General features: G+C 37.4%; 2 protein-coding genes across 2 annotated transcripts in view; both read left to right on the top strand.

Moving 5' to 3' along the window:
• plxnc1 (plexin C1) overlaps window positions 1-5,519 on the top strand; it is a 54,361-nt gene extending 48,842 nt beyond the window's left edge. The window contains exons 29-31 of the mRNA XM_053485799.1: window positions 2,677-2,817; window positions 2,902-2,976; window positions 4,990-5,519. Of these exons, the coding sequence (XP_053341774.1) occupies window positions 2,677-2,817; window positions 2,902-2,976; window positions 4,990-5,094 (321 nt within the window). The 3' untranslated portion in view covers window positions 5,095-5,519. The remainder of the gene's footprint in view (window positions 1-2,676; window positions 2,818-2,901; window positions 2,977-4,989) is intronic.
• A 2,748-nt stretch (window positions 5,520-8,267) lies between these two features.
• gcc1 (GRIP and coiled-coil domain containing 1) lies at window positions 8,268-12,149 on the top strand. The gene is made up of 3 exons (XM_053477175.1): window positions 8,268-8,341; window positions 8,668-9,749; window positions 9,833-12,149. The coding sequence occupies exons 2-3, from the start codon at window positions 8,736-8,738 to the stop codon at window positions 11,135-11,137; spliced, it is 2,319 nt and encodes a 772-aa protein (XP_053333150.1). The 5' UTR covers window positions 8,268-8,341; window positions 8,668-8,735; the 3' UTR covers window positions 11,138-12,149.
• Window positions 12,150-12,164: the final 15 nt, after the last annotated feature.

Here is a 12,164-nt window from a genome sequence, read left to right as displayed (position 1 = left end):
GCTTATAATACAATAAACCCATGAACATAATTCAGTTTCGCAGGATAATTAAAATTATTCTCTGATATTATCAGATAATTCAACTACTAATTTTCAGTGCTTCGTCATTTTCAGGGAGTTTATTTTAGGATATTTAGATCACACTGACATTTAGTAAATTTACGGCAATTCTATTGTATCATTTCCATTTCAAAATTTATCCACATAATGTTTTTATTTGTGCATTTTAGGACTTAATTTCTGCAGTATGGGTAAAGTAATGCCCTTCCAGAAAAGCTAACGGACCTGTAAACACAAAAGTTAATAAAGATTTAATGTTTACTTTTAAACATCATGACACAGTAATGGCTAACCTCAGCTTGTTGGTCTGTGTAAACACTAGCTGAAAGTGGGACAGTGCTCTGACCATTAATCCAACCTAATACTACCAAGCAAATAGGAAGTTTTTATATAATTGTATATATAAAAAATTTACTGTTTTGAGTTTTATTTCACATTTAATTTACATGGTTAATTTAATCAGTTGGCCTGTTGTACTTGTAGTAATGTTAAATCAACGTGTCAAAAATTGCTGCCAGTATTTATATACTGATAACCTTAAAAACGTGTCATAAAGTGTTACCAGTATGTCAGGGACATGTGCTAATGCCCTGTTTCATACGAGGGAATATAGTTTTAGCGATATTACATTACTTACACGTTAGCAAGTCCAGAAGGTTTTAAACATAACTATAAGTATACTACAAACAGCACTCACCTCAAACTGGCTTGTTCTGTGTTTAGGTCACTTTCCTATTAATTTTTCACGGTATCTAAATATAATTAATTTTATTTTATTCGGTACAGCCGACTTAGCGTAGAAACTCCGGTGTTTTTGAAAGTAACGCGTTAGTTCGCTAATGCTACTGTAGGTAATATAGGTGTTTTTAGCTAGTAAAAACGGACAAAAAATGCAATCTAGCAAACACAGACGCAAAACTCAATCTACAAAGTAGTTGTTCCTGACATAAATTATAAATTTGCTCATGGAAGTGATACAATTAACATAGAAATGACATAAGTTTGCTTTCTTACCTATTGTTTTCTTTGAAAAACTATGGCCGCCAGCAGAACGTGATTCAGTCCGCGATAATACTACGTCATGAGGTCACGTGACACGGCAAACTTTTGGTTTGAAGCACAAATGTCCTTTGAGTGAACAGATGCATTTAAGTTTAAACAGGGGCTTCGATGTTTGCTTTTAAGCAACGTAAAATATCAGTTTCGTATAGGAAATAGAAACGTACTTTGTATCGATGACACAGCAGTTTCACTTTTTTCAGTGTGCGTCTGACACTAAATTAAATTTTTAAAATGGTCATATTTCTCACCACAGATTTCCCCTTTTTAGCTTTCTGATCAAGCTAAATCAGCTTTATTAATGTAGTAAATCATCTGATGTCATTAATTATCTCAAGGCTTTTTTCATTGAACAGGTGTAATATTCATTAATATTAATTCTAATTTTTATATTCACTCAATGACAATCCTACCATGTGATGGGCTCATGATATCATTAACCTGCAGGCTGCATTCTGCTCATAGGGCTGCGAGAACATGAATAAAAAAAGTGGAGCTGCGGTAAAATAATAAATAAAAAGAGTGAGATTATGGGGAAAAAAATAAATAAAAAGTGCGACTGCTGTGAGTGCAGGTAGCTGGGGACACCGGCCCTCGCGGCCAAAAAACGGACCGGCCCACCGGGAATTCTCCCGGTCCTCCCGATTAGCTTCATGGCCCGTGTGAACAGGGCCTAAGTATTAACTTTTGAAACTGTGTTTGTGACAACCATATACAGTACACTGTATATAGCTAGTTTACATATTTAGAGGATGAAAAGCTGCATAGTGATGCAGAAGCAGGTCCTACACACCCTGATTGCTTTTCAAAAACATTTTGTCAAAAACATTTCACTAGACAAAAGGCAGAGTGAGTTCTGTCTGTTAAAATCAAGTGGGTATGGCCCAATGTTTTCCCCTTTTTTTGCCGTTGCAAGCCGCTGGTTTTTAAGTAGTTTGTTTTTCTAAAATGCTACAAATGTGCATTTTGCCTCTTAGGCCTTGAGCTGGACAAACGCACGTCACCAAAGCCCGTGTAAACACTTTCATTGACTCCTATGTGTAGAAAACACTCGCCGCTTGATCCGCGCTCACCGGGCGCTACGAACGCAAAAAAAAAAAAACGCTCGATTTTAACGCCCGTGTGAACAAGGCCTTAGGCTTCCTTATTCATAACCTTGAAAACTCTGTTTGCTTTCTTAGAGGATACATAGAGACGTTTCTTTCTTTTCCATACACTTTGTGTTGCAACATCAGTCAATGTCTGTCAATGACATTTTTGCAATATAGTTTTATTAGCCCCTAGAAACCAAGAATTCCTTTCCCATCCTCACAGAGCTTCCTTTTGCACTTTTTTCTTACACCCTCTTGCAGGAATTTTGCTTAATGCTGCTATACACACTATACAAAACAGCAGTTGACAAAAAGGAGAGCTCATAAGATAGTGTTATGGTATTAAGGACTAATGCAAATTCCATGTAAAGCCATTATATTGAACTGTAGAAGCCTGCATAATAGAAATGAACCTTTTAGCATGATGAAATCCTTCTTGTTTCTTTCCATCTTTTTGTCAACACAGCATGCACCAACCAATAAGCTTCTATATGCAAAAGACATTCCTCAATATAAACAGGAAGTGAAGATGTACTACAAGCTGGTGAGGGATCAGCCGTCTGCCAGCAGTCAGGACTTTAAAGTGTTTCTGCAAGAAGAGTCAAAGGTCTGCAACACACATGCAAAAAGCTAATTGGAAAAATGTTATTTTTGTGCTAACATGTACTATTATATGTTTCATGTGATCCAGAAACATGAGAATGAGTTCAATGAATCTGCAGCACTGCGAGAGCTATACAAGTACATGAAGCGCTATTTCAGCGAGGTATATAACACAGTCATTTTTTTTGACTGATTTATTTTTTATCAGTTTCTTTAATCCATAGTTATATTTTTTTTCAGTTTTGTCAACTGTCGTTCTTTTTTTGACTTATCGGATATATGTGCTGTGGTACCTATAAGCATGATGTCTTATGAAACCTACTGTTTATTTCCGGCAGTGCACTCTGATCTTCAGTTTTGTTAACCACACATCACACACACAAACACACACACACTAATACACACCTAGACAAACACAGTTTTATCTGTTTGAAACATATGAATTTGATTAGGTATTCAGGGGCTATAGTTTGTCCTGAAAAGTTTTTGTTAGTTAATTTAACAAACCCCACCAAAAAAGAAAATCTAATACATTTGGCTCTTGTTTTCAACTGTCAGTAAGAGTTTTGACTTGAGAAAGATAAGAAATTATTTTTTTATTGCGTTTACTCTGTGCTTGAGTGTGAGCACTCAGAGATAAGTCTCTGAATATACTTATGTTTTTATATAGTATTTATATGCTGCAGTTCAGACCAGATATATACAAACACTTTAGAAAAAAAAACAAAACCTTTTTTTACTGTCAAACATTAAATAAAAGTAAACTTTTTTTGTTTTATATCAATAAACATTAACATATTTTATGTATTTTTAACACTTTTATTAAAAGTATACATACACTTGTATATGTAAGTTTATTGTGTCTTTAAACAAAAAGAAAAGCAAAAGAGAGCAAAAAACCTTGTGAAGATGCTGGCTGTAACTGGTTTTAATAGTGTCATAGTAAAACGAGTCCTATACCACCATGAGGTGAAAGTTACCCTGGGAGGAAAAAGCCATTACATCAAAACCACAAGAGAAAAAAGCCAGACTACAGTTTGCAACTGCACATGAAGACATAAATGCCTTAATTTCTGTCCTGTGGTCTGACAAAACAAAAATTTAACTGTTCGGTCATAATGATAAATGGTATATTTGGAAAAGCTTGTGAAGTATGGAGGTGGTAGTATGATGTTGTGGTATCTGCAGAAGGGACTTGTACACTTCAGAAAATAGATAGCATTATGAGAAAAGAAAATTATGTGGATACACAACATCTGAAGACATCAGGCAGGAAGTTAAAGCTTGGGCGGAAATTGGGTCTTCCAAATGGACAATGACCCCAAGCATATCTCCAAATTAGTTAAGGTATTGAAGTGGCCATCACAAAGCCCTGAACTCAATCCCATAGAAAATTAGTTGGCAGCACTGAAAAGTTGAGTGCGAGCAAGAAGGCCTACAAACCTAACCCAGTTACACCAGTTCTGTCAAGAGGAGTGGGTCACATTTCCATCAAACTATTGTAGAAAGCTTGTGGAAGGATACCTGAAACGTTTGGCCCAAGTGAAACAGTTTCAGTATCTAAAACAGAAAAAGTTTACTCTGATTTAATCTCTGACAGTAAAGAAACATAGTTTGTGTTTTTTTCCTCCTGAAGTTTATGTAAATATCTGGTTTCAACTGTATATTTATTCAATATATAAAAAAGTCTATTAATGTCTAATCAAGTCAAATTTATTTATACCACATTTAAAAAAACAACCAAAGTTAAATAAAGTGCTTTACAATGATAAAACAACATAAAATGAAAACAGATAAAATTAAACTTAAGTATGTAAAAAGTAAATAAAATCAGTTAGTGACAGTTAATAAAAATAGTATGATGACTCATTATCTGAACTTTTCCAAGCCTGAAAAGATAAAGGTAGTCAATATTTTACTGCCTACCCCTCTGTTACCTTAAGCCTTTCTTCAAACATACTGTTTCAACATGACACAAATTATTGTACCTATGGCAGATTATGTGTTGCTTTTCCATCCTAAATTAGATGCACTGCGAAGGCAGGAAAGAAATGATTAAAGAAACAAATCAGTCTGTTTAATGTGTAACAGATAAATATATATGTGGTCATATATATACTGTTGCTGCAGCAGGTACTGATCTCCTTATGATGTTTGTTGTTTGCCTTTTTTACAGATTGAACAACATTTAGAGCAAAATGATGCCCCTTGTGGACTGAAAGAGGAACTGCATCGTGTGAAGGAGCTTTTTGAAAGTGTGAAAAGGAGTGCATGGATCTGAGCCAATGTGAAAAAAGCCTTTAATGCTCAATATATATGTATGCCTTAAATATATTCACTATCGCCTCAATCCTTGTCTGTTAAGCAGCATGTGAAGCATGAGCCTGTCATTCCAAATACATGAAGGCTTCAGTTTGAAGTTAAACTGTTGCACTGTTTTTCCTTCTACTGTCGTCAAGAGCAGAAACACTAATGTGGAAGCTGGAGCATGTCTTATTTACACATATTTATACACTCCTCACTACAAAAGGTTCAAGCGAATTTGATTAATAAAAATAATTTTCACATTTATATAATAATGCATCCCAGTTCTACTTTTAACCATTATTACATAATCCACTGTGGGTCCAAATAAGGACCTCATAGAAAAGGTTTCCAGCATTATATTTACACTCGTGTAAACATAAGCTAACTTGCCATGCTGTACTATGAGTTGGTTAAAATGCCTTAAGAAAAAAAATTTGTTTGTTTCACTGCTGTACAGCGTAAGGCTATGTATTTCACACCTCTTTAATGCCTGTGTGACTGCAGATGACAATCATGTACAGTATATCCTGCAGATGCAAAAATAAGTGCAGTGTTAATAAAGATTTTTTTTTTTTTTAAACAAGGTCTGTTTGTCTTGTTTTTTTCCCCGTACATTTTGTATGTTCTATAGTCATTGCAGTTTAAGTTTTGTTTAGAGGAAAAAAGTAATGAAAAAAAAAGCTGCCACACATTACTCTACACACTAATAATATTCGATATTATTAGTAATAACACAGCTCAACTAGTAACTCACTAAATATACTGAATTTAGTTTGTTTCTTTAACCATAATACAGGGTTAAAAGTTCAAAACTGTTTAGCTATTAATGCTATTATTATTATTAGTAGTAGTAGTAGTAATAGTCACATAGATTTGCTTAATTGTAAAGACAGTGAAGACCTGCAGTTTACAAACCACCTTATATTATAAACATAACTGAGCTTCCATTCCACTGATCCTGTAGACGGTGACCAGTCAAAGTATTCCAGATGAAGGTCCTATAAGTGTTACAGTTGAACACCAGATGGCGCCATGCTCCCGGACTCCATTTTGTTTCCCCTCGTGTTTTAGCTTGGTTTCGGACTTCATTTCCCAGAGTGCACCTCGATCAGGTGATGGGAGCACACCTGACCGAGGTTAGCTAAATCAGTTCGGTTATAAATAGTCTTTAGTTCCGTGGCTCATTGTCGGGCATACCTTTGATTTACTGTTTATGTTAAAGGGGTGTGAAGAGTTCCATGTTCTTGGTGTCATGCCATTTCCCTAGCTCCTGGTTGGTTCTGTTTCTAGTTTAATTATGTGTATGTTCTGTTATGTCTAGCCTGTAGTGTTTAGATTCATGTTTAGCCTGTTCTAGTTAGTCCATGTCTAGCCTGTCGTGTATTAGTCCGTGTCTTAGTATAGCTCTTGTTTGGTTTAGTTGTGGTGTAGTTTAGATCCTGTTTTGTCTCCTTCTGTTGAGTTGGTTTCCTTATCAAAAGACTTTAGGTTTAACCCTCTGCATACATGTCTCATTACCTAAAGCCCACACTAGCACCCCGTTACAATAAAAAACTTGATTTGCTTCCTTTAAAGGTTGCTAAACCCTTCTACTTCCACCCTTTATGGTGGTGTCTGCCTGCAAAACATAGGCACACATGGGGATCACTTATGTATGTTAGTATCTCTGTTACATACAACATGTATCATTAATAAAGTGGGACAGTTCTTAATGCCTTATATAATGTCATAAAAGTTCAAAAAGCTTATAGGTTGTCTTTCACACAAGTTAAAAATTAAACTGGAAAAAATAAAACATTATAGCAAAAATACAAGGGTGAACTGGGACTAACAGAATACAGTTATGAGAGTAAAAAAACCCACCTTTTTTTCTCTATATCAGGGTACTGAGTTAAATTTTTAGAAGGTCAGATTAATTGATCTTTGATGGCCTTGTTTATTTCCTTTTATTTAGATGGCAAAATGTAACAAATTTTTAATTTGCATGCTGCTCAAGTAAAATGGCTCTCGGTTCAGATATTTTTCATGCCCTCACCTTGTCCGTCTACAGATATGTTTGCTCAAGTGACCCCTTTTTTGTCTCTCAGTTGTGTTTCAATTACTACTTTTTGTTATAATATACTTTGTTTTTTTGGTAAGCCATAATGTGTCACGCTTTCGTTTGTTTCTTCTGTGCATGCTGTTCATACATGGTGAACTATTGTGTTGAGTGAGGCATATTGCCACATCTACCTCGAAAAAGAGATACTGGTACATAAATTATTCTTCTTATTTACCAGAAATGAATTAGGGTCCAGACAGAACTGTCACTCGGTCTGAATCCGGACTGCAGTCCACCATTTAGTAATGCCTGCTCTGTATAATCCCCTGCTACACTAACGTGTTAAAAAATAAAATTTATTTACATTGATGGTATCCAAGCACTATTAAAATGTGCTCCATGGTATGCTGAAGCGATGATTGTACTGTCTGGCTCACATCTGAAACACATTTAATGGCTCAAACAAGTGGAAATCACTTGCAGCAAGGCCAGGACCCATTTTGACTTCAATGCCCTTCAGGTATAAGTGGGAAAAGGTCAAAAACCTCGAATATGATCTGCCCATATTTGATTATACTGTGTCTATTATCAAGTTGGATTAAGGGTTAAGGTTGGCTCTGTCCTGTGTAAGAATATTTTTTTTCTGGATTGCATGCTCCTTAATTTGCATGTACCTCAAACTAAAATAAATTACATTTAAAAAATCAGGTACAGAGTTCAATCATCTTTCCTAAGTATGAACTTTACAAACTCTTAATCAACCATTAACATTTTATACTGTACACTTAATATAGTTTACCTCGAAGTGTTATGTAATTTCACGACCCTGTATACAGGATAAGCGGTAGACAAGGGAGTGGGGGGGGATACACAGCTTTAAACAATTACCCATTTATATCCCACATATATAGCCTACACAAAGTTTTGTAATATACACCCCCTTCAATATTAAAACGCTCCACTGAAGTTGAGAAACATCGACAGAATCGTCGCAGCCCCCTCAGCTTATTCGTATAAGTGTTGCCTGCACCGAAATGGCGGACGCGTTGACGTACTGTACCATCCAACGTCCAGCGCGGCACGTACTGACGTCACTTCCCGGTAAGCTCCGTGGAAGAGAAAGCGGAAGAAGCTCCAGTAAGCTAATGTCGATACGCAGCTAACAGACGTAACTTTTCAGGTGTGTTGTTTTTCAGGTATCGTTTAAAGATTATCCAGAGACTGTAAAGAGCAACTGTCCTCTGTGTTTGCTTTGTTTATTAGCAGCCAGACTAGTTAATGGTTATGACAAGAAAGGTCCGGTTTCAACAACAGTAAACATATTGATTTCTATTATATTTAAAGTTTGTTTGTTATACTGGAAAATATAGCAGTTGCCATAGTTGTATTCCGTGGATTTAAATTTTGTTGATACCGAGCAGCCTTCATTCTAGTATTTTAAATTAAATGTTGAAACAACATTGTAGTTACAGAATTGTTTTAATGCTCCTCTTTTCAATTCTACAGGTAAAACTACGTCACTGTTTTTATTTATGAAATGACTCGGTGTGTATGAGTCGGGTGTTTTGTTCAACATGGAGAAATTTGGTATGAGCTTCGGTGGAGGTCTAAGCAAAAAAGAACTGCTTGAGACCATTGAAAGTCAAAAGAAGCAGCTCATCCAGTACCAGGCCCGCTTCAAAGACCTTGTTCAGGCCTACAAGAGTTTACTGAAGGAGAAGGAGGCACTGGAAGCAAGCCTGAAAGTCCTGACTGTGCAATGCACAGGGCCCACTGAACCTGCAAAAGATTGTGGTTCACTTCACAGTGAAGACAGTCTCGACAATGCTGAATCAGGTGTTGAAAGTGTGGTGACTAGCAGCAGCAGTCAGAGTGATGCAGCAGATGAGGATCAGGTTGGTAATGTTGAGGGTACCTCTGCGTTTCTGCAGTCAGACAAGAGTGAACTAGAGCATAGCATTATTTCTAGCGGCAGTCCAACTGAGGATCAAACTGCAGCTTCAACAAATGCAGAATTAGACCGCCGGGTGAACCAACTAAAGTCTCAGCTCTCTACTTTGACCACTTCCTTGGCCACAGTAACACAGGAAAAGTCTCGGATGGAAGCCTCTTTCCAAGCTGATAAGCGCAAGATTAAGCAGGAGTTGGAGGAGGCTCGGGAAAAGGTAGAGGAAGAGCGTAACAAGCACCAGATTGAACTCCAGGCTTTACAGGAGCAGCTAGCAGAGAGCAGAGCACGTGTGATTATGCAGCAACACCAGCACGATCAAGAGCAACATGACCATGGCCACGTGATTCGGGAACTCCAGAAACTTTTGCAGGAGGAGAGGAGCCTTAGGCAGGATGTTGAACTTAAACTAGAGGATGCTAGGAAAACCTTTGCAGAAACCATGCAGAACAAAGACAGAGAGTTGGAGTATGAAGCGCGGCTGAAGCAGGTTAATGAGGAATGTGAAACTTTGAGAACGAGCCTGCAGGTTCTGGAGGTTGAGAGGAGCAAACCTGAACAGCGTGTGCTGGAACTACAGCAAGAGATTGCTGATCTTAAGGTGGACTTTAACCAGCAGCATCAACAGGAGATCAGAAAGGTATGACTAGTTCTTCTTTAAACCTTTGGGGCTTATTAATAACACTTGATCATATGTTATTGTTGAATTTCCAATTTGTGCAGGTCGATCAGGCAGAATCCTGCTTAAAGGAGCTGGCACGGCTGGAGGAGCAACGTGTGGCGAGTCTAGAGGAGCGGATTTCTGAGCTGTCAGGGTTGTTGGGTGCCTGTGAAAAGGCCAGGCAGAAGGACCAGCAAAGTGCTCAGAGGCTACGTGAGCATATCCTCCAGCTAGACACAGAGAACAAAGCTCTAGCCATCGCGGCCAGCACTACCAGGACCACCTCGTCAGACCTAGGCATTGATGAAATAAATCTGGATGTGAACACACTGAAGGATAAGTTAGAGAAGGTGAAAAAGCTGTTGCAACTGGTTGCACAGAAATCTCCAGAACAAAGATTGGAAATTGAGAAAATAATGGAGGGAGCAGGAGTAGGGCAGGAAGCAGAGAAGGTCTCAGTGCAGTATTATCAGCAAGAGCTGCGGCAGCTAAAGGAGGAATTTGAACGCTATAAAACGCGAGCGCAAGTTGTCCTAAAGAATAAGAATGGCAAAGACAGCGCACAAATCAAGGAGCTTGAGGAAGCTCGGGACCAGCTAGCCGAACTAAAAGAAAAGTACATCAACCTGCGTGTCCAGTCAGATGAGGCCATGGCGATGCACAACCAGGAGATTAAGAAGCACCAACAAGCACTGACTGCCCTTCATCAGGCTCATAAGCAGGACCTGGAAAGGCTGGAGGCTCAGCACAGAGAGAACTTCCTGCACCTTGAGGAAGAACTGCACAAGCAGAGGGAGCGCACTATGGCGTTACTGGAAGAGAAGGACCTTGAGCTTGAAAAGTTACGAGCCGAAAGCATCCAGGGACTGATTGTAAGTGATGTTGGAGCAGAAAGAGAAGTTAAAGGGGACATAGATCTCGAAACTGGCAGTTTCATGCATGAAGACTGTGAGATGATCTCTCATACTCTGAAGCTCACTAGCCCCCAAAAAAACAATTTGCTGCTATATGCTGAACAGCTGGCTCGAAATGATGTAGAAATTTCTGCCTTGCGCAAACAGAAGCATCAGCTGGAGGAAGGCTTGCATCAACTACAGGCAAAAGTGTTTGCTAGTGAAGAGAGGCACAAGGAGGAGATTGATGAGTTGCGGGCACAGCTGGACAAAAGAATTCGTGACCAGAGCAGAGAAGGTGCTAATTTGGAATACCTCAAGAATATAATCTATAGATTTCTTACACTACAGGACTCTAAAGGACGTCAGCAGACACTCATGGCCATCCTTACCATCCTACACTTTAGTCCTCAAGAGAAGCAGTCTGTCATGAAGCAACAAGTGCAGAGCTGGTGGACACCCAGGAAAAGATGATGCAGTTTTGATTTCATGACAATTTATTTATATTCTACTTACTAGTTTCTTGTTACTTTTTAAGTATATTATCAATATATAATGGATAATTGCTTTTTATGTTCGGGAAAAGAGAGGAAACGTTTCAGTGCATTCTGACATTCCAAGAATTCTGACATTGTGAATCTCTTCAGATTGTCTAGAATATTTTCCAGCCATTTAACAATTAACAAAAACTTAGTACAATCAGTTTAATTAAATTGAGGTTATTAAACATTATATTTAAAGTGTGTATACAGTATATGCTTATGAACACAATTAAAGAAAATGAGTCTGCTTTAAAAGAAATCTGAGGGAAACCAGTGTTTGTGTGTAGTGCTCAGTATTTTCTTGGTTAATTAGATTATGGTCCTGATGATTTCATACCATTGCTAAGTAAATGAATATTTCCTGCAGTCATTCCAATTAACATTCCCAGTTATTATCCCTGTAAATTATTAAACCCTTATTGGAGGATCACCAGCTGCAATGTTATAGAGTCTCTAGCCACTATTAACAAATCAGTCAAATAATACTTTTCCTTTGATACAGTTTGTGCGATTACATGCATAGAAACCTCCATTGTCCTCTTACAATTACATTATGGTCTCCAATGAATTTTCTCACAGTCATAATTGGAACTTGTATCATGGTAGAATGTCCTTTTTTGTAGTGTTACGTGTAGTGTTAAGCAAATTATGTCTGGTTTAACAATTTTCAGAATTAATTATTCAGTGCTTTACTAAACATAAATTTTAAATCTTTGTTGAATACATAAAGTCCACAGTTTTTCTTATATGAGGATTTTGTACCATGACTGTGTACAAACACAGGAAACATAATACTTTTATTTGAACACATTGACATTTTCTTTAATACACTCATACCTCAACATAATCCCTCAGTGCCTGCTAACATTTTTATGAAAACAAGAAGAATAGATAAATACTTAAAAAAAAAATACTTACAAGGGACATTTGTCAGATTTATAACTTTTAAAGAATAGGTT

Source organism: Clarias gariepinus, chromosome 2, assembly GCF_024256425.1.
Source record: "Clarias gariepinus isolate MV-2021 ecotype Netherlands chromosome 2, CGAR_prim_01v2, whole genome shotgun sequence".
In the NCBI taxonomy this organism is placed as follows: domain Eukaryota; kingdom Metazoa; phylum Chordata; class Actinopteri; order Siluriformes; family Clariidae; genus Clarias; species Clarias gariepinus.
The sequence above is the reverse complement of the archived record's forward strand: the minus strand, read 5'-3'. Positions and strand labels throughout refer to the sequence as shown.

Excerpts from the sequence above, each read along its gene's own strand:
- gcc1 (XM_053477175.1), top strand. The coding sequence starts at position 8,736 with ATGGAGAAATTTGGTATGAGCTTCGGTGGAGGTCTAAGCAAAAAAGAA. Across the intron at positions 9,750-9,832 it reads ATCAACAGGAGATCAGAAAG|GTCGATCAGGCAGAATCCTG; the intron begins GTATGACTAGTT and ends CAATTTGTGCAG.